Source organism: Anomalospiza imberbis, chromosome Z (genome assembly GCF_031753505.1).
Source record: "Anomalospiza imberbis isolate Cuckoo-Finch-1a 21T00152 chromosome Z, ASM3175350v1, whole genome shotgun sequence".
NCBI classification, from domain to species: domain Eukaryota; kingdom Metazoa; phylum Chordata; class Aves; order Passeriformes; family Viduidae; genus Anomalospiza; species Anomalospiza imberbis.
In genome coordinates, this window is record NC_089721.1 from 53,622,471 (window position 1) to 53,643,788 (window position 21,318).

Below are 21,318 nucleotides of genomic sequence, written 5' to 3' on the forward strand. Positions count from 1 at the left end.
CAAACAGTGCTGCACTCTCTTTATGAGAGTATAATCACAGCTTCCTGTAATTTCAGATTTCCATCTTGATTATGTAAAACTGAAGAGAGCTTTCATAGCAAAGCTAACCAGCCCCACACAGAGTAGTATCTGCATCTACACCACTTGAATATATGTTGCTTTCCATACTACCAGCTATGTAACCATCATGCTCTAATAATCTCTGCATTGTTTTTTCTTAATCAAAGGTGTTATTTCTTTTCACTCAGCAGTTAGCAGCCTTTTGTCTCTAAATACTAATTTCTGTATAAATCACTTTGTCCATAGAGGTGCTTTGGCAGTTTCAGTTCTTTGCAGAAACTAAAATATTTTGTATAAAGAACTCAGCGTTTTATTGTTGCTTTTTTGCAACAGCTGCACAAGCTGTCCATTAAAGGAAGATAACTTGATTTTCTTGCTGCTGTAGCATTGGTTGAAATCTAGTTATTAGGGTTGCAAATTTTTGATGGAGGGATGAGATCTGGGTTTTTAGGAAGCAAGAGAAAATAACTGGCATACAAGACCAGCTGGTTTCCTGTCAGTGGAAAACCAAGACCAGCTGGTTTCCTATCAGTATTCTGATATTCCTATCAGAATACCTCTCCAATTTCTGTACCCTGGAATTAGTAGGAAATAGTAAGGTTTATTACAAATTTGGATCCTGATTTATATACCCAGAAAAAAATTCACCTATTTGTTATTGAGGGCACCAAAAAAATCTGGAGCTACAGAGGCACATATGGAAAAATACAGTATCAAGTGAGTGTGTATTCATCATTAAAATATGCTGTCACACAATATATGTTTATCATTAAAGTAGTCATAAATCTTGGGCCATTTTTATCCCTCTTTAATTTATTACAGCAGCAAAAGAAGACTGGAGTTCTATTTGATAAAAGAGATTTATATTGTATCACATGGGGAAGCTGAAGCCTATGGCTCAGATGGAATGAAAAGAATATTGCAAAGCCTTTCACATGTTTTCTGAATGAATGCAATCACAACTTCTTTGCTAAAACACGAAAAAAGGAAATAGGAAAACCACATTAAAAAAGTCACGCAGCAAGCTCTCCAAGTAAGCACTTTGTTTGGCGCTGTATCCTCCCATCACTTATCACTGTCTGTAGTCCAAAAGAGCCCCTGACTGGTTCTTAGGAGGAGGTGATAGGAAGTTGCATTGATTTTTGTTGCATTTGAATGTACTCTTGTGATTTCTGCAGTGTTTAGGAGATAAACCAGCATTTCACAAAGAAAATATTGTACTGTCTGGCTGCCTCGGAAAAGTCACAGAAGAGGGTAGAGAGCTGCTTGCAGAGAATGTCACTGTGACACTCAACACTAACACATTTTAGTAACCAGATACTGTTTCAGTCTTTGTATTGAAGACACTGTGACAGGAACAGGCCAGGTTTTGCTTTTTGGGTGCAAGTAGGATTGAGAATGGAACGATTCAAGGTAGTGTCAGCATGTGCCTGACATGTCTTAAATTCAAAATTTAAGGATTTTTTTTTTTACAAACTCAGGATTTGAGTTTGTTTTTGGTTTTGTTTTTTTTTTTTTTTTTTTCCCCTGAAACTTGAATTTTATTTCATTAAGAGAAAACCTTCAATTTTTTTGGGCAACATTTCCCTTAGTAGTTTAAGAACCTTTAGGTGTCAGTATAAAATACTGTATGAAAAAGGAAGACCTTTTTGCACGAAAGTAAGAAGACAACACTTTGGATTTGGGTTTTGTTGGTTTTTTTGTTGTTTTTTTTTTTTTTTTTTTAATTAGGGGTTTTTTAATCAAAATGTATAGTTTCTGTAAGGAATGTGAGTAGAAACCCTTTCCTTGAGTTCCACATCATCATCTTCACCCCTTCCCCCCTCCATTTCTAGGATCTTTTTGTACTTTTTTTTTCCTGCTACTGCTTTCTCTTAGCTCACCCTAGTAGGTAGTTTCCAAAACACAGATGTTTGACCATTTCTTTAGATGGCTTTGTGCAAAGGCTTCCACTGTCACACTCTTCTTCCTCCATTGTCAAGGGGGGTTCACTACATTTTTGGAGTTAGATGGGGTGGCAGCGGCCCCATGAGGCCCTGCTGAGGGAAGGAGGGAGTGCAGGAACCATTGTGAGACAGGAGCTGCCACAGTGGTTTGGGCTGTCATTCCCACCTGGGATGGCGGCACCTGTCTGAGCACCTGTTGTGTGGTAGAGAACATGGGCTGTGAGGGATATATGCTATCGCCTTTTACAAGTGTAGCTTTTCAGGTTCATTATGAACTGCAACACTTCAGGTCCTAAAGAAAATGAGTTCTGCAAAGGCTTACTGTCACTAGCAAGCATGGGCCAGTACCTCTGCAAGCTAGGAGTTTTCTCTCTGGACTGGGTGTCTGTCTGGAACCACAGAGGTTCAGCTGACTTTTGTGTCTTGGCAGTGTTTGAGATTGGCTCCATCTGTTCTGCAGGTGGTGACTGTGCTCTTTAAAAGGGTGAGGTGAATGAAAGCAGCTGCTCTCTTGAAGGTTTGCCAGAGTCAATCTCCTAACAAATTCATCATTTATTTCCTTCTTAATTGTAAATAAGACAATCAGAGAGGCAGGCCAGCCAAGACAGTAGGTGAAGAGGGAGAAGATGACTGGCATCAGCAAGGAGGTATGGATTAACCAGTAAACCATCTGCAAATGAGGTTTTACTACTGAAACTGCTTGATGTATGGTGGGCCTGATAGATTGAAGAGAAGAGTGGAAAGGGTTGAACAAAACGCTGGTTCACTGCTGAAGCAGAGGGAGGAGGAGCAAATAAAGTACAGGGCGTCTCCAAAAGCATATGAAAGCCGAAGAAATGGAAGGTTTACAGCACTAATGAAGCCAGGAGACCAACAGCATAAAAAGCTGTCTTGGAACTTGGCTGGAGTGATTGTAAAAGCCCACAATGACGAAACTTCCAGATTTTCTTAAACCATGAAACTTCTTAGTTGTTCAATCCTTTGCTCTCCCTTCCCACTACTGCCACCGATGCTTCAGAAGAATGTTATCTGACTCAGAAGGATTTCCTCCCACTTGTTTCTGTAGGCATTTTTTGTTGCATCAAACAAAGGAAGGCACTGGCAGCTCGTTTGTTGGGCCTTGCTGCTAGCACACCCACATTTTACTCCTTCTAAAAGACCTGATTGCCCAAACACTTACACTTTTGTAGATGAAGAATACAGCCAAAGAGAAAATATGCTAATAATTTTCTAAGCTGCTAATAACTATAGTTTACTAAAGTGCAGCAGCTTTGTAGAAGTGACACTAATTGCCCTGTTGCATCTTGACTTAGACAGAAATGAACACACATTCAGAGACTGTGTAAATGTAACAGCAACTTCTGGAAAATCTGGGTCTAGATGAGTGGTTTAAGAGCATCACTGTGAATGTTGTATGACTGACTACAATTAGGTTTGAATGCAGCCCTTTCCCCATTCACAGGTCTTTGTAATGGTGCAGGCTTTGAAAAGCCTTCCTGTAGGCGGCAAATACAAAGCTGCTGGTGCAGGCTTATCAAGGAGAAAAGGCAGTCCCCTGGAAAGCTCACCTCCTTCCACCAAACAGCTGAAGCATGGGGGTCTGTGTGTATCCCACTGCCCACCTCCTCCCACCCATGGTGGCTCATCCTAACATGTGCCATTTTCCCACACACAGTCAGTTGTCCTGGGCAGGTGCTGTGGCCTGGACTGTTTTGAAAAGCTTTATTTTGCCATCTGCTTCTGTCCTTAGCTATCTCAATTCTCTTCAAGTAATTCATCAGTAGATTGATCTCTCCTCCTCACAGGAGTGTCTGGAGCATAATTTTCATTGCCACGACCTCACAAAGTTGTCTCCTCATTCTGGCAGAATGTTTTGAGGAAATAAAACGGTTGATTCTTTTAAATGTTTTTTTTTTCCTCTCCTAGCAATCCTCACCGGCTCCTCTGCCATGCTGGGAGTCCTTTTTCATGCTCAGTTTCTAAGCCCTAGACCAGAAAGGCTCCTCCAGTAAGAAGCACTTTTCTCATAGGTTTTACTTCATAATTGTCTGTTTTGCTACGTAATTACATGTCCCACACTAATTGCATTGACACATACACTTTCAGAATTACATGCTATCACAAGTGCATGCCCTGATTAGGCTGTTACATGCATGTGCCTTAATTGTGAGTTATGGATTGCAGCTATGGTGAGGGAGTGGGCTCTTACTTGCTAAGAGGTTTTAACAAAAAAACTGCACCTGTGGTTCTCTTACTGAACTTAAATATCCAAATATTATGTAAACTGGAGTAGTTCACACATTAGAACAGTGGTGGAAACACGTGCTTTAGTGAAGGCAGTCTCTGGGACAGTCAGGTGTATTTCCAGCTCCATGGTGTGCAGGTACAAGAAGCACAGGAACAAAGGGTCTTTTGGCTCTGGCTTGGCTCTGCAGGGAGATGTGTTTTGGTCGCAGGAGAGCACATCTTCATTAACCGATTTTCTGTCCATTCAAGATACATTTTTGTAGCTGCAGAGTTACCAATGTCACTAGTGGCTTTGATCTGTCAGATTAGAAGCAAATCTTAGTGGGAGCATAATTGCATATCCATGGTTTGTGTGAAAGGGGAAGGTTATCAGTCCTGGACTTTGCACAGACTGCTCTAGGTGCCACCATACTCATTTTTGTAGCAGCAAGTCAAGCTGGGAAGTTGTAACCTCAAATATCAAAAAGGTATTGCAGTCTTAATCCTGTCACCTGAATACCTGTTGTGTACATGGAGCTCTGCCAGCAAATCAAGAGCAATTCTTGCCCTTTCTGGTTAAAAGAAGCCTTTATCTGTGATTCTTTTATTCCATCTATGCCTACTTTACAAAGTAAGCACTTTTTATACTTAATCAATATTTGTTTGCAGTCCATCTGTCTTGATATATCATTAACAGGACTTTATATATATATATATATATATATATAAATTAACAGGACTAAAGAAGAAACTGGCCACATTTAGATATTGAAATGATGAAAAATACAGTATGTTTTAAGGAAAGAACTGCTATAAACTTCAGCTGGAATATTTGTAAGTTCAACAGAAAGTGAAGAAATGAAGCAAGTAAAACCAGTGAAGTTTATCAAGTAAAATATGTAGACAAAAGCAGGCTGTTTGTTTTTAAAGATTTTTTTTTCCAGTGTTTAAGCACAACTAAGAAGAAAATATCTGATGGCTGAAGCCATCATTGTCTTCAACTGTGTACACCTACATAATTAGAAAGATCTCCAGAGTGTTTTTAGGAAGAGCTCTTCTGGCTATAATTCCTTAAGGTGTGTCAAATAAATGCATTTGACTGCCAGTATAAATCCAGCAACAATGTGATTGTTCAGGTCACTGGTAAGTGCCATTGTGCTCCTTGTTGATGGTCTGCTGCTGCAGTGTGTGTCAATAGCATGCTAAATAAGGGACAGCAAGGCAGGGGTGACTACTAGAAAATGGTTCTCTGGTTGGTGGTCACTGTGTTCATGGAGTTTGATCAATGCCATTTTAAAGTCAATGCCTCACAAATAGAAACACATATGGAAAGCAAGATAAAGTGCTCAGATACCATCTTTCTGTTTTAAAAGGTGAGTCAAAGTGAATAATGTATCACTTTTGGTTTTCATGATTTAGGAAGTTACCAAGTGTTTTTTGAAGAACGATGTTTAAAATGTCCTCTTTGGTTTTAGTGTTTTGGATTGGTTTTGCCTTTTAGCAGTGTAGAATTATTGAGAAGTTAATTGATGTGTTACCAACTTAATGAGAAGTTCCTTCAGACTTTACTCTCACTAAGTTCGTTAGGCTACTTGACCATTAAAATTTGCCTATATATGAGCATAAATAGTATTTATGTCTGTAACCTCCTTGTGACCAGAGGCATCACATCACATGAATCCAGTACATCTGCATTACAGATCAAAGAAGAGGGAGGGAGGATACCATGACTGTGGTCCCTGTCATGGTCTTTGTAGTGTTCTTCATGCTATGGGAGTTGCAGATGCTTCCTGTCTCCCAGGTGCAATTGTGTGTGGGTTTCCATATGGGAGGGAAAAAGACCCCATGTCTTTCCAGCACTGTGTAGTTCTGCTCCATGTTTGATGATCAGGATTGAGCCATTGAGAATTGAACATTCCCTACCATTGCCACATCATTTTTTCTAACTTGGTGTGAGTCACCAGCTCTTTCAGCATATTAGCATCTGTTTCTGCAAAGCACAGGCAGTAATACTTTTCATTAGTAGAAGTATTATGAGATTTCTTTCAGGTGTGGAAAGCATTTTATAGTACCAAGATGATAGGTATTGTGTACTGCATGTGCAAATCTAAACTGCCAAGTTACTGTTAACTGAGAAATTCAAAGCTTATTCCTAGTCACAGACCAAGACACAGGCATGAAATAATGACAAAGTGAGGATTGTAAGCAAGTGGGAGATTCTTAAACGAAAGTTCGTTGTTGTTGTTTTAGTACCTTTTCCAGCATATGGTAAGGTAACTTCCTATTTTTTGTGTTAATGGTTTGTCTTGCTTTCCCACACTCTGAGGGATTGCTTTAATCTCAACTTTAAGAAGTGCTAGGATTTGTTTTCCAGATGGCGTTTGCTCTGCAAAAAAATTAGGTGTTCATTTCTTAAGACTTCATAATTTTTCTCTCATTTATTTTAGAAATCTTCCAGAATCCCTGAGGATGACATCAGGTTGAGAAAAAACAGAGACCAAAACTGTGCCAATTCATTGGAGCCATCTACTGTGCTTGCTACAAAGGAAGAGAAAATGGAAATTGAAGTTCCTGTTTCTGAACATAAAAGCATCACCACAGTGGCTTCACCACATCCCATAGACAATCCAACCCACTTCTTTACGCCTGCTTCCAGCCGAAATGGACTTAGGGACAGGCATGAATCTCTGGACAGTGAAGTTGCTAAAGAGATCAGATACCTAGATGAAGTGCTGGAGGCAAATTGTTGCGATTCTGCTGCAGACAGTACATTTAATGGGACATCCTCCCCTGAACCTAGTGCAGTCTCCATTATGGATGGTGCAGGAGCATCTGCTAATGTCAATAAAGAGTCAGTATCTAGTGAAAGGGAAGAAAATGTAGCAGACAAGCAGGTATCCTTGGAGGTTGAGCCATGTGAAGTTAATATAACAGATGAGAATCTGAAATCTAATGGCCATTCCTTGAGTGGTCTGAAAGAAGACACAAGGGAGAGTCTGAAGGTGCCAGGAAGTCCCACTTCTTCAAACAGTTCTAGAAGATCTTCTAAGGATGGGGAAACAACTCTTACAACCCTTAAGAAAGAGGCAAAGTTTGAACTGCGAGCCTTCCATGAAGATAAAAAGCCCTCAAAGCTCTTTGAAGATGAGGAAGAGAACGAAAAATACAGAGTCCGCAAAGTGAGGCCATCAGAAGAAATGATGGAACTTGAAAAAGAAAGAAGGGAACTCATTAAAAGCCAGGCTGTCAAGAAAAACCCCAACATTGCTGCCAAATGGTGGAACCCTCCTCAGGAGAAGCCTCTGGAGGATCAAGTGGCTGAAGAGCATCTGGAGTCTCACAAGAAGTATAAGGAGTGCAAGGAGAGGCAGCAGCAAGGTGCGACACCAACATCCCCCAAACAGGTCAGCTGCTCCTTTGTATCCCCAGAGCCAGTCAATATCAAGAAAGAAGATATTGTCACAGAGCAAATTGACTTTTTGGCTGCCAGGAAGCAGTTCCAGCTGATGGAGCATTCAGGTCCATCTCAGGGTCAGGCCGCACTTAGGCGGTCAGTAACACCCAAAATGTTCTCCGTCAAACCCTTCTACAAAAGCCTCAATTCTCCATATGTGGACAGGCCGATGTCCTCTGTGACAAGACCTGTTTCAGTGTGCGGACAAAGTGGACCGCCTGAGGGTAACAACGCCACAGTCATCAAAGCACAGAAAATCTCCTGTAGCTCAGAAGATGACAAAAGCACTCAGACTACCACAGCTGACACAGCAAGAGAGTTACCTTGCAGTGATAGCCCCAGAGCTGGACCAGCCTCAAAACTGTGGGCAGAGGATGGAGAATTCATGAGTGCAAGGGCAGTCTTCACAATGGTGAAGGATGATGGACAGGGAATTTTAGATCAATTCCCAAAGTCAAGCAGTGCCTCTTCACCGCCAGAGGAGCTCGACTCTGGTTTGGATGACTTGTCTGTCAGGTCTCAGGATACCACCATCTTGGAGACCCTTTCCAATGACTTCAGCATGGATAACGTAAGTGACAGCGGTGCCTCCAATGAGACCATGAGCGCCCTGCAGGAAAGTTCTTTAGCAGATTTCTCTCTGCCACAGACCCCACAGGCCGAAACTCCGGCAGAGTGCAGGGCTGAAGGCGTCTCCAAGTCTTTCAGTGACCCAGGCTGTGATTTCCCTTCCTCTACCTTGGCAGACTCCATGCTGATGGATGACCAGCTGGACTACCACGCTGGCCTGCTGGTTCAAAACGCCATCCAACAAGCCATAGCTGAGCAGGTGGATAAAGGAAACCCAAAGGAAGAAGAAATCCCAGCAGAGAAAGCGGTCTCAGCCAAAGAGCAGCCAGCCGGCACTAAGCCAGCTCCAGGATCTAAGGAGCATCAGAACCCAACATTTGAGCCACCCCAGGTATCTTCACCAGTTCAAGAAAAAAGGGACACCATACCAAAGACTTCAAAAGAGGAAGACTCAGGACTCAGGGAAGGGAAGAGTTTGCAGCAGTCACCCATGTACTCAGCCAGCCAGCCATTCCTTGTGGAGGAAAACAGGCATGAAGTCAGCTATTTCAGCAAGTATTCAGAGGCAGCGGAGCTTCGGAGCACCGCCTCCATCCTGGCCACACAGGAGCCTGAAGTGCCTGTGGGCCCTTTCAAGTTACGGTCGAGGAAACAGCGGACTTTGTCGATGATTGAAGAAGAGATCAGAGCTGCCCAGGAACGAGAAGAGGAGCTGAAGAGGCAGCGGCAAGGTCTGCAAACGGCGCCAAGCCCTGTTACAAAGAGTGCACCACCCATGCCCACCAGAACCGTGTCTTACAAAACTGCACCAGGTAAGAGCCCAAAGTGTCAGAAGTGAAATGTGACTGAAGGGTCAGGTATGGTTTCATTTTATGTACTTTTTAATGAAAATGTTGTTTTGCAAGGGGTGGGAGGGCAAATTACTTCATCTGCCTGTTAACTGCATGGGACAACTTAATTTTCTAGCTGTGAGCACACCTGCAGAAGGTTCTGGTATTTCACAAATACAGTGCAGAGATGCTGATCATCCTTAGTAAACCTCCTTCTGTATTCATCCACTGCCACATTGTAGCATGACATGTCCATTGCTGTGCTGCTCAGACCACCCTGAAATTTAGGATCATCTCAAGGAAGCAGAGCAGCAGTTTTTACAGCTGTGTGGCTATTTGAAAGACAAACACCCAAGTCCATCCTTAATAGGTTTCCTGTTCTCTTGCACATCATTAGGGAAATGCAAAATTAGTGGAGATGTGCAGATTTTGGGGTATGAATCAGATATCTTTTTCTGTGTGTTTTGCTTTCAATTTTGAGGTCTTGGTCTTAATGAGCTTTGTCTTGAAAAATAATATCCAAAGCTATGAGTTGCCATGTATTTTAGCTGTTGTTATCACTGCTGAACTAAACAAGCAACAAATTGTTCAATAGATTCAGTGGAAGTCCTCTTGACCGATTTTTCTGGGTTTCTGGGTTCTTTTGTTGACATTCACAGCAGTTACAGCACATCTGTCTCCTCCTTCCCCTTCTCAAGAAATAATGTCAAGCACTGATGCCTTCTAAATATAATAGAGGAAAAAAAAATGTTTTATAAAAACGCAGAAACATGCACCAGGCTTATTCCTGTGTAGTGAATTTTATTAAGCCTATACCTGCATATGCTTTGCAAGTGCCTGTAAGGTTTATTAACAGTGGTTATTGTGAAAAAGTATTCATTTTACCAAGAGTACTTAAATGCTGTCTTTATTTCCACTGTGTAAATACAAGCCAGTGGTAGTCATTTTCTTTTGAAAGTCATGGTAAGCTTGAATTAGAAGTAGATTTGGCCCATTACTCAATATGATTGTGAACTTGGAGTTTTATGGAACACATAAATAGTAAATATTTAGGTTTGTTTCTTCTGCAAAGAGGATGATCTTAACATGTATTTTAAAAAATGTAGCAAATACCAGTGTTTTCTTTGAAGTAGTGTTGTTATAACTCCTCTAGTACAACATTTTTCATAAGGATCCTCTAATTTGAGGTGTTCTGAGAAATATCTGACAAGACATGAGATACAGGGCACTACAGATGTTAGTTAGGAGAACTTGTTTCATAAAGGTGTGCTCATGACTGTGTTCAAAAACAGCATCTTCTGTAGCTGAAAGTGCTCAAAATGGAGTAGTAATGATTGTATTTTTCTCAGAAGTGATGTGGGATGGACTGCTGACACTAATACTTGTTTTAACAGAGCTTCTGGGAAAACAGCATACTTCTGCTTTCTCTACACAACAAGGCATTTACTTTGTTTCTGTAAAAAAGTTTGTCGTAAATTACATTCTAGAGAAAATTATAGACTTCTGTTTATAATGAATCATTCCAGACAGTTTTCTTTAAATGTCCAACTGCCATATGTTTAAGAAAGAAAATTGGGATCTCTTAGCCAATGACTCAAGCTACTGCAATTTGCAGCTGGTGACAAGGCAAAGAAATAATTTCTAGGAAAATATGTGGCAGTGTTTAAGACTATCATTGATCAAAAAACCCACAAAGAACATTGCCAGAGTTCTTCTTAGTTCTTCTAATTTTGGTGCTTGCTGAAAAGCAGATGTGCTCAGCATAGCTCTCAGCTGCAGGACCCTTAGCATTGGAAGGTGTATAAACCTCAGTTCATCTCTTCCTTGCTGTCCCTTTAGCCAGCTATATTGCTGTTAACACCTGCAGGCATCCTGAGAAATAGGGTGGGGGAATACCATGTAATCCCTTGTAAGATTGTAGCAGCTTCCCTTTAAATAGTTACAGGACCTTTTCAATATTTGTGAAAAAAGTCAAAATCCAATTTAGCAGAGGCACAAACATCAGGCTGTTAGGATAAACAGCAGAGGTGCCATACAGAGCAGAAAAGAAAACATGCTTCTGCTGGGCCCAGTAAGGAATATGCTGTAGACTATGTCTGGTACTGTAGTATGTATATCGAGTTTCACAAAGAAAAATAATAGCAATTCTACTACTGATGATAATAATAATAAAGAAGAAGCAGGTATTTCTGTCAGCAAATTGCCTTTTCCAAATAAAGAATTGGCACTAACATCAGGATATCTCAACAGAAAGGGATTAAGGAGTCAAGTATAAATTTGAAAAATCTATTTCTAATCCTTAAGTGTGGAAGTGCATACTTACTCTTTTGAGAAGGCATAATAATAAACTTAATTAACAATGGCCTAACAGTCAGGCTGTATTTAGGTGGTGGTCTCGGCAGAGCTGCTTTACTAGGACTCCAGGTGTTCCCTATTTATTACTGCTGCTCCCCTTAACTGCTTTGAACCGGGTGGATACTGACATAGGTAACAGAAAGACAAACCACAAAAACGGACTGCAGTGAACTGCACTGTAATTTAACTGAAGTGTGGCAGATTAGCACAATTCATGTAGGCGTATATGTGCAGTAACTGCTAATTACTTTATATAGCAAACAGGCTGGCTTTACTCAGCCTAACATGCAACTTTACAAAACTGATAGTAACACTCAGTTTGTGTGCCAATCACTCAGCACAATCCAAAAGGTCTTTTAGTAATAAACTTCTGAACTGCTAACAATTATCCTTTGAAATTGTTGATGCTTTGAAGCAACCTTTTAACCCATCTCAGATCACTGAACTGAGACACAGAGTAATTTCAGTGGAACGTGTACACTATTCTCCAGGGCAGTCTTGGAAAGGTGAAGAACCTATGTGAATTTTTCCCCAAAAAGTTGGGTTTCCTGCATGAGCAGACTCAAGAAAGACCGAAGAAGTGCCAGAATATGTTATCCATATGTATCCATACAGTTACGGTGTGGATAGTCACCATGGATCCCAAAATATTTCTCTATTTAAATCTGAATGTTTCCTGTGTTGTTTTGTGTGCTGCAGCTCCTGCTGCATTTGGCATGGTGTGAGCAGCTGCACAGCAAGGCAGTGGTTTCCTCCAACAACGCGGAGAAAAGATGGTACAGCATCTCTCCTGGGCAGAGCATTTGGGGCTGTCTGATAGTTTATTTGAGCAGGATGATGAGTGTATGACGTGAGAGGAATCCAGCGTAAGCATGGTGATGTAATTCCCCTGTTTTTTGTTACTCCTTTTAATTAGAAGTAACTTTGACTATGAAGGACTTGTATCTGAGTTCCTGTAGTGTCTGGCTTTTGAGTAATCCTGTTCCTCAAAAGGAGATGTGAAAACCATTACAGGGAAGGTCTTGGTTCAGTGAAGGCTTTTCACCTAGTTTTCACCTAGAGGTAAACCTTTTGTCAGTATCTGCTATCTCATGATGAGGGATGGGGAGTAGCTAGGAGAAGAAGCCATGCCTGAGAGACACTTTGGGAAGGTGCCACACCTGCCTTTTTGGTGCTTGTCACTAAAGTATTGCCAGGTGAGGCCTAAGGCACTCAAACATTATGTGCAGGCACTCAAACATTTGCACAAGCATCAAGGAGTACTGCCCACCATGCCCATCTTTTGTTGCCCTCAGCTGATGAACTAAATGAGAGAATTTCAGTGGGTGGTATAAGCCTAGTGGGGAACTTGCATCTTAGAGATGCAAGCAGTCAGATACCTCTAAACTGTAGGTAACTGAGGGATGTGTATGTGCTGTGCTTTTCTTTTTTATCTCTACTTTCTTACCCGGAGTGGCAGCTGTGGAGTTTAAGCCTCTGTTAAAGAAACTGCTTCAGCCTCAAAAGCATTTTCCACTTCAATTTTTCTCTAATAAAGACTTATGTTTAGGAAGCTTCTCAGGTTCAGCCATAGCCTGCAGATACTTTTTGTGTGGTGGGAAGAGAAGCAGAAACTTTGGGGCAAGATATTTTGCGGTCATTGCAAAATTTTTAATGCCTAGTATGCATGTACAGAATAAGGATCAGATATAATACATATGTATGAACTCCCTTTTAAAATTATAATTTTGAGACAGGCTAGAGCAGAAATGTTCACGGAAGATGCTGTTTCCTTACTCCTTCCTAGGCACTGGTATGAAAAAAAGAAATTTAATAGTTTTCTCCAAGGATTCTCCTGGAGTGCTCATCAGTCATCCCCAGAATACTTCCAGGAGTGCCTTAACAACATGCCAACCCAGTTCATTTGCCCTTTGCTTTCTTACTCCCTCCCTAGTGGAGGATGTTTATGAAGTGAGAGAATCTTTGAGACGCACTTTATTTACTGTTTGCTTGTTTGTGGTTTTGCGTATTTGCATTGCTCACCTGGTGCTCAAGAAGAGCAAAGAAGTGGTAATGAAGCTCTGTATTACTAGAGGGATCTTTTTTTTGATGTATTTCGGCACTCCCCTGAGTCCATCACTGACTAGTTTCCTAAAACAGTCTGAAATATCTGCTGAAATATCTTATTTTGAATTTCTTTTCTCCGCTACGCAGATGTCTTAAAAAAATTTAACAGCATCTCTAAGTAAAAAGTAAATGTGTGTTTGTAGATTTGGGATGCTGTAGCCTTCATATAAATACACGCATGTGTATATATAGTATATATGATTGATATATATGTGTATACATGCAATACGAAGCTTGGAGTCAATTATTTTGAAGGTCTCTTCCAACATTAATGTTTTTCTCATCTGTGATAATGAATTGTTGGGTCTTGCATCTAGGACGAACAGTCCTGCTTGAAGATATCCCCTTTCTTAAATGGAAATCGCCAAAACCTACAATTTGCATTGTTTTCCAGGCAAAGGGATGTGGAAGGATTTCTTTTCAGCCATTAGGCTTGTCCACAGATTTGGGCATCCTGTGGTGTGAGTATCCCTGGAGAAGGTACAAGTTGGGCAGACATCTGAGAAGCTTCATTCTTCCCCCATTATGTACATCCATCCAAAGCAATTACTAGTGTAAGGACGAAGTCCTTAATCAGCAAATATCTGACCCTTAATCAGGCCTTTCATTTTCACCACACCTTTTTTACCCACTGGGCCTAATTGGCAGGGTGTCAGTGGTTTCAAGTCTCTCCTGCTGAGTAGTCTAAGCTGTCGCACATGGGTGCAGCTGGGCAGCTCAGGACCTACTGCTGGCTCCTGTTTATCTGTGGAGCAAGTCCTGATGCAACCCAGAAAGAACCTGTGCTCATAGAAACCCCGCCTTCAGTCTCTGGTAGGGTTTTATAAAGAGGATGGATTCCCAGCCTCATCACTGCCCAGTTTAAATTAAGCTAAAATTAAGCTTAAATTAATGAGAAACTAATCATGCTGAGTTTTTCAACACTGATCAGAAATGGAAAAGCCTGGCAAGGGGAGTTCTTGTAAAAATACTTCTGCAGTGTTGCCTTACTACTTCTTTCAAGAAGAGGATGGATTCCCAGCCTCATCACTGCCCAGTTTAAATTAAGCTAAAATTAAGCTTAAATTAATGAGAAACTAATCATGCTGAGTTTTTCAACACTGATCAGAAATGGAAAAACCTGGCAAGGGGAGTTCTTGTAAAAATACTTCTGCAGTGTTGCCTTACTACTTCTTTCAAGAATAAATCGTGTTGATTTTTACAGGAGATTTCAAGGCTGCTCTCTAGTGGCTGCAACTGTCATGACGGTTTTTGAAGGACCAGCTAGGGTTTTCCTTTATTTCAGCAACAGGTTTCCTGAAAATCAGCATGATCCTTCTGATTATTTCACTTATTTTTAAGGGATTTGCAGTGGGTATTTTTCTCTTTTCATGATATTTTTTTTACATTCATTGAAATTTCTTATTTCAAAGAGTTGATGATGGTCTCATGGAAAAGGAAGTGTGATTTTGGTTCAGCATTTCTTTCTCCTGTCACAGCTGAGAACCCCCACATATCATTCCCATGACCTGTTACTGTCATCCTCATTCTTCCCAGCAGGACATGGTGGATGGTTCACTCCAAGTCAGTGATGAGAAAGGCAGGCTGTCCTTCCCAAAGAAGCATGAGTTGTCCACCTGTGAGCCCTCCTGCAGCTTACAGCAGTGGTCTCTTGTCCTGTTGTGCCTTTTACCTGCCTTTGGGGTCACTGTGCTAAAAACAGTGACCTTCCATGGAGTGTAATGGGCTCAGCCAGACAGCAAAATTAGTTCTCTCTGGTTTTCCTTTAACCGGGAGGGAACTCAAAGGCCCTATCTGAACCAAGAGTTTATGGGACAGAGGCCTGATGCTACTCTGCCACAGGAGCACTCTGTGCAACCTGCAGGAAACTGCTGCAGGGAAGAGCAGGGCTGGGGATTGACCCAAAGCCATTCTTGCTTACAAAGCAGACAAAAAGCACTGGAAAAAGAGAAGGCAGCTGTGTTTAACAAGATGTCTTCTTTGGATGTCTCCTGCGTGGTCCCTGTGTGTTGCATTGACTGAGTGAGAAAAAATAATCTTGTGGTTTTCCAGAATCTTACAAACATTTCCAAATCACAAAAATGTATTCTGCAGGTGGAAATGGGGGTATTTCAAGCAGGTACTTTTGTAAACAGTAGTTTTGTAAAAAGATTTTGTAGTGTTTTGGTGTAGTAGGTTACAGGAAGAGGGAGAATGTTTTTTAAAGTCCATGACCATCCTGATTTACCAGATTGTTTCATAGACTTCATTCCAAACTGTTTCTTCATTCAAAATCTGCTGAAAATGCTTCTGCAGCTGTCATACTTGGTAAACAATTTGTGAGTCCTCAACTTAGAAAAGGTCATTCTTTTCCATATCATTGCAGGGAAGATTGAGAAGATCAAGCCTCCTCCATCCCCCACCACAGAAGGCCCCGCTTCACAGTTGGACCCTCCACCTGAGGAGTCTGCAGGAGCCCAGCGACCCAAGAATCTGATGCAGACCCTCATGGAGGATTATGAAACACACAAAACCAAGAGACGAGAAAGGATGGATGACAGTGCGGTAAGCGTGGTTCTCCTTCTCCCTTTTTGCCCTGTGATAGAGACCATGACTTGCAAGAACCAACAGACACTGAAAAAGGTTGTTTCACCAGAATCTGATCAGATCACCTTGCAAGTGGGTAAGGCACATTGCAGGGGGCAGGTGTTCAAAATGGAAGGATGCAGGCCAGTGAAGAAGAAGAGTGTGTCACTGCAAATATTAAAGGCAACTCATACTATGTTTAATTTTCATTAATTATGTTAACTAATAATAAGAGCAGTGTGTAGCTACCTTGTAATTGGCAGATTCTGTTAATTCACATATCACCAAGACCCTCCAATGGGTTATTTCAGTGGCGCATTGAAATTTGTGGATCAAGCATATATTCACACCTGTGAATACATGTGGTTTGTAGACCACCCCCCACTCCAAAAAATCCAATCCAAGTGTGCTCAGTCTTCACTGTAAGTTAGTAACTTCCCCATAAACCACTAGTTGTGGAACTAGACTGGGAGGGTCTCAGAAGTTAACTTGGATCCTTCAACAGCCAGCATGTTGTTGCTAGATTTGGTGTCTTCCTTCCACACGAGCAGTAGTAGAGTTTATCTGAATTAAGGTGTTCTTTATTAGATACACTAATAAGAAGAGCTACAGATTTTGTAACTGGAAGTATCAAAATTCAGGAAAATCTCTTTTTCTAAGAGAGCATGAGCTGTTTCTTATTCAGAGTCATTAGTACTTCACAATGAGTGAAGATAGTAAGATACAAGTTCAGTGTCAGACTCCTTAAATAGACACAGTGTTTGCTGAAGCAGCCAAAGTCCTCCAGGCATTTCTCAAAGATGTCTGAACAATGCCAAGGATGCTCCAACAAACTGCTTTCTAGTAATGTTCACTAAAGGCAGGTTCTTATTAGGAGTATAGATATAAGTGAAGGTTTGTAACACAAATACTGCACCAGTGTGGCAGCTTTTAATCGCTAATTTTGAATATTGCACAGTAACAAAAGACAGTAAAAATCAGAAGGAATGGACTATAGAGGGGTCCTGTTGAACTTTTGTTGGCTAACTTAAAATGCAGATAGATTTGTTTCCAGTGCACACCAGAAAATTTCTGGTCCCTTATTCTACTGAGGCCACTGAAAAACAAGGTTCCGTTGTCCGTCAGACTTCTACAGCAAATAGAAAAACAGTTTGTGCACCAGGAGCATGTCTCATTCTGGCAGTGGCATCTTGGGGACCCATCTTAGGAAGGAGCCACTGTCGGGTTTCCTCTTCCGCCCCATTGCACCAAGTGAAATGGGGTGGTCCCACCTGCTCTGGTGAGTGCCGTTTCCTGCTATCTCCCCAGAGTATCTGTCTCTGAAGGTGCTCAGAGGTTTTCAGGGCAACTCTCATGACCTTTGCAAAAGCTGAAAGGAACATTAAAAAGAGTTGGGTATAAAATGCCCACTGTGCAAACCAGCACTAGAGTCCCACACTGAGACCATCATCCTGGTGGCTGGAAACTTCAGAGCAGCTGCTCTGCTAATAGGGTGGCACTCAGCTTGTACTCACCCTGTGCTCTTCCTCTACCCCTGTTAAGAGTGAAGGTGACCTGCCCAGCCCGTGAAGTGGTGGCTTGTGGCTGGAATCTTAGGTCCTGCTCATTTATTTACCTGAGCACATTTCCTCAAGTGCTTGCAGAGCTGCACACATGCTCCCTGGAAGGTAGACTGGCCACAGTTACCTGGTCTCTGCTACAGTTTGAAGTGATGTCCTGTCCAGAGTGCTGGTCAATGGCCTGGGCAGTATCTGGCCCCAGAGATGTGCTCTGGGTGCCATCTCAGCTCTCCACTGCCGCTAAAGCTGCCCAGGCACTGATGACTCAAAGATGCACTGCCACAGAATTGGTACCACTTAGACAACCTGTGAGATAGATCTTTTTCTGGCGTGAATTTTCCAAGACTTCAGTGAATTTGCAAAGTCCCACTGCACACCAAAGTCCCACAGTGTTGAGGTTCATTGTCATTTCTCCTCTTCTGTAAGCCCACTGCATAAAGCCAAACAAGAATTTTTTGCTGCTGCCCACCCAAAATCCTATTAGAGGTTTGTGTCCTGCAGAGCCCAAGGAGAACTTCTGAAATCAGCAGGAGTGTTTTGTTTTTTTTCCATGGCTTTTTCCGCTCTCCCTTGGTAAACAATTCTGCCATTGACAAGGGAAAGATAATTTTAATAAGAAGTGCTGCACTTGTACCACTGTCAGTTTGAGTGAATATTTTACAGTCCAGACTAAGCAACTATTTATTTAAAAATCAAATAGCTTTAATTTGTCAGCAGAGAGCATTTGAACAGTGCTCTCAGGAAAAAGGGTTTCTGTAACTAAAAAAAAACAAAATAGCCAATCACTGCTCTATTTTTAAAAATACATTAAATACAGCAGGAGAAGGAGCTTAACTAACAACCAGACAGGCAGCTGTTACTTGGAGTATTATGTCATGAGAGCTGAATGTGGCTCAGCATTGCTCTTTGTGAGTGAGGAGAACCAGAGACTTCCTCAAGTACTGGAAGCAGTCAGGGTGCCTGGCACAGCAGCCATGGTCTCCTGAATGGAGAGATTTCATGTCCATGGAAAAGTTTCATGTCCATGGGAACTCCCTTTCGTGCTGAGCACACCCGCAGTAGTGATGTACAGAGATCCACTTTTGCCCTGCATTAGACACAACAAAAGACAGGAGGGTGGTTTCAGTAGGGCATTTACCCTCTGTAGTCTCTCCTTCAGGCATCACCACCTTCTCTTTCATGTCTGGCTTCAGTGGCTACAACGTGGCCTCTCTGGTCAAGGCTTGTGGGTTATGCCTTTCAGAAAGAGAGGGCAAATCAGGCGCATCTTGGAAGAGCTGTGCTGCTTAGGAAGGGGGTCAGTTTCTTCCAGAGGATGTGTTGAAGTACAGGTTTCAGCAGATGAGTGAAAGAGAAAAAGCAGCAGCAAGGAAATGGGTCAAGCACTGATGGTAAACAAGACTGAGACTGGCCAAGCAACATCAAAAAAAATAACACAAAACTGGCTAATCTTTACTTTTTATTTTTATGACACTAAGTTGCTTGAAGTTTTATGCTGTGGAATGTGCCAGTTCTTGGAATTTCTGTAATTTGTTCATGTTTCCTAGTTATAACATGCTTGTTCAGTGTACTAATGCTGGTCTTTTCCCTTTCTACCAGTACACCTGTAAATTACTGTCTAGCAAGGTTACTTCTGAGGTACTTTTCAAGTGCTTGTTTATTTTTGCTTCTTCTTGCATGGTGATTCCAAGTGCATGTTGCTGCAGTTGTCATTTTCATAGTATGTGCCAGTGCCATTTCGTATTGAAAAATGTGTGTGTATGATTTTCCCTTATATCTTTCATCAGCAAATATTTGTGTGGCTGGTTTTCTAGCCCTTGGATTCTAGTTACAATTTCTGCCATGAGAGGGGTTGTAGTTAAAGGGATGGGAGCTGTTGCCTTGGGCTGGAGCATTCCTGAGGTGAGAAATGAGAATTTCTCCTTAATCCCTCTTACCATTTAGTTGGCAAAGGTAAACCTGGATCTGAGCATCTTCAGATGCTACATGAAACTTATGTGGCTTTCCTTTGTCTCTGATTACAATGTATTTAATACTATCAAAATCTCTAGTATCTTGTAAAAAAAACTTGCACACCATCCTTTCATATGTGGAACAGTCAGATCCAACAAGTTCATGGCCTCAGTCTGTTTCATATTGTGAACCTTTCCTTGTCCCTGTCTGTTGTGATGTGATGACTGATCACAGTCCCACAACTTAGCATCAGTGTTTGTCTCAGGGTGGAATAAACCCAAGTCTGCCAGATAAAGGGTATTTACAGCAACATTTGGTATTTCAGCAAAGTAGTAATTGGGACGGTCCTTATACCCACAAAGCAGGACTTTGCCAAAGCAAGTAATTTTAAGAGCAGGTAGTTGATACTAACTACACGTCTGCAATATTTGTTAATGAGGTGCTCAGTAATATATATATTTCAAATGCATGTCATTTTCTCTGTAGATTGTGGTAATGACTGATACTCTTCAGCACTTTTTTATAAACCTGAACCTTCAATTTTTTCCCTATTCCATAATATATTTGACCACATTAGCTACCTCAAGACAAGTACATGAACATTTTCTGACCTGGAGAGTAAAGCAAAGACAAGTCTATGTCATTTCCTTTCATTAAATAATTTACAGTGGGTTTTATCACACTGATACAAGCCAGTGATTGATCTTTGTGTATTTACAGATAGTTAAATCAGTGTAAGAGCAGTGTGCTTTCAGAGTCCTGGTTTTAAACAGAGGTTGTGCCTTTTCTCCTCCATAATATATGCACAATATATTGTACATATAATCTAAGTCAAGATTTGTGAACAGCAAGTAGTTATCAGAGTGTTTGATGTTACCTGAGAGGCAGAAGTTCAGGTGTATGTAGTTTTTACAGACTCATGCCATGGTCTTTTGCTGGGAAGAGTTTTGTGTCCACCTTGTGTTATGATAATGATACAAAGAGTAAGGAGCTGGAAAAGAGTCTATATGAATGGGAAAGGGGCTAGAAATAAAAATTACTATAGGACACAGCAATTCCTCATGCAGGTAAAGGAATGTTCTCTGGCTATTCCCCAGCATCTGACCTCAGACTGAAAAAAACATGTGATTCTCATTGGAAATCTTCAGCTGAAACTAGGCAGGTTGTTTCAGACGCAGCAGCAAGGCTCAAGGCATGATATGCCCCTACTCTATAGTAACCCCACAGCTGACCTGTGTCTCCTGTTCACCAGAGCCTTCCAAAACGCAGGCATGCACCTGTGGTGCAGGCAGGTGGCTCAGTTTTAATTATTGTTGGCAGCACAGTAGCTGTGCCAGCTGTGCTTGCACTGGCTTAGGAGCAGGGGCATCCATGCAGTCATCCTGACAGCTCCTCTCTGGAAAGCAGAAAACAGCCTCCCAGCAAGGCACAGTAACTGCTGAGGTTCAGCTACCACAGCAACTGCATCCTGCTTCATTAGAGTGATGTGTTGCATCTCCCCCAGATTCCTGCAACCTGTACTAAAAGCACATCCCACTGCTGTTTAAAGAGATTTATGTGCATGCCCCTATATAGGATATTTTTATCCTCAAAACCTTCTGCTTTTGGCCTTACAGCTATACATATATTCAAATGTACACTAGAGTTTCCTTAATTCCAGTCATTTTGTAGCAGGTAACTTCAGTAAGGTGACA

General features: G+C 41.5%; 1 protein-coding gene across 11 annotated transcripts in view; it reads left to right on the top strand.

Annotated features, from left to right (window-relative positions):
• The window catches only part of PALM2AKAP2 (PALM2 and AKAP2 fusion), a 266,259-nt gene that overhangs the window by 238,250 nt on the left and 6,691 nt on the right, over positions 1 to 21,318 (top strand). For 9 of the 11 annotated variants that reach the window (XM_068175757.1, XM_068175759.1, XM_068175754.1 and 6 more), the window contains 3 exons: positions 6,680 to 9,068; positions 15,913 to 16,091; positions 19,271 to 19,309. In XM_068175757.1, the coding sequence (XP_068031858.1) occupies positions 6,680 to 9,068; positions 15,913 to 16,091; positions 19,271 to 19,309 (2,607 nt within the window). Of the gene's footprint in view, positions 1 to 2,494; positions 2,654 to 6,679; positions 9,069 to 15,912; positions 16,092 to 19,270; positions 19,310 to 21,318 lie in introns of those variants that run through there. The other 2 variants (XM_068175763.1, XM_068175755.1) reach the window with 2 other exon arrangements.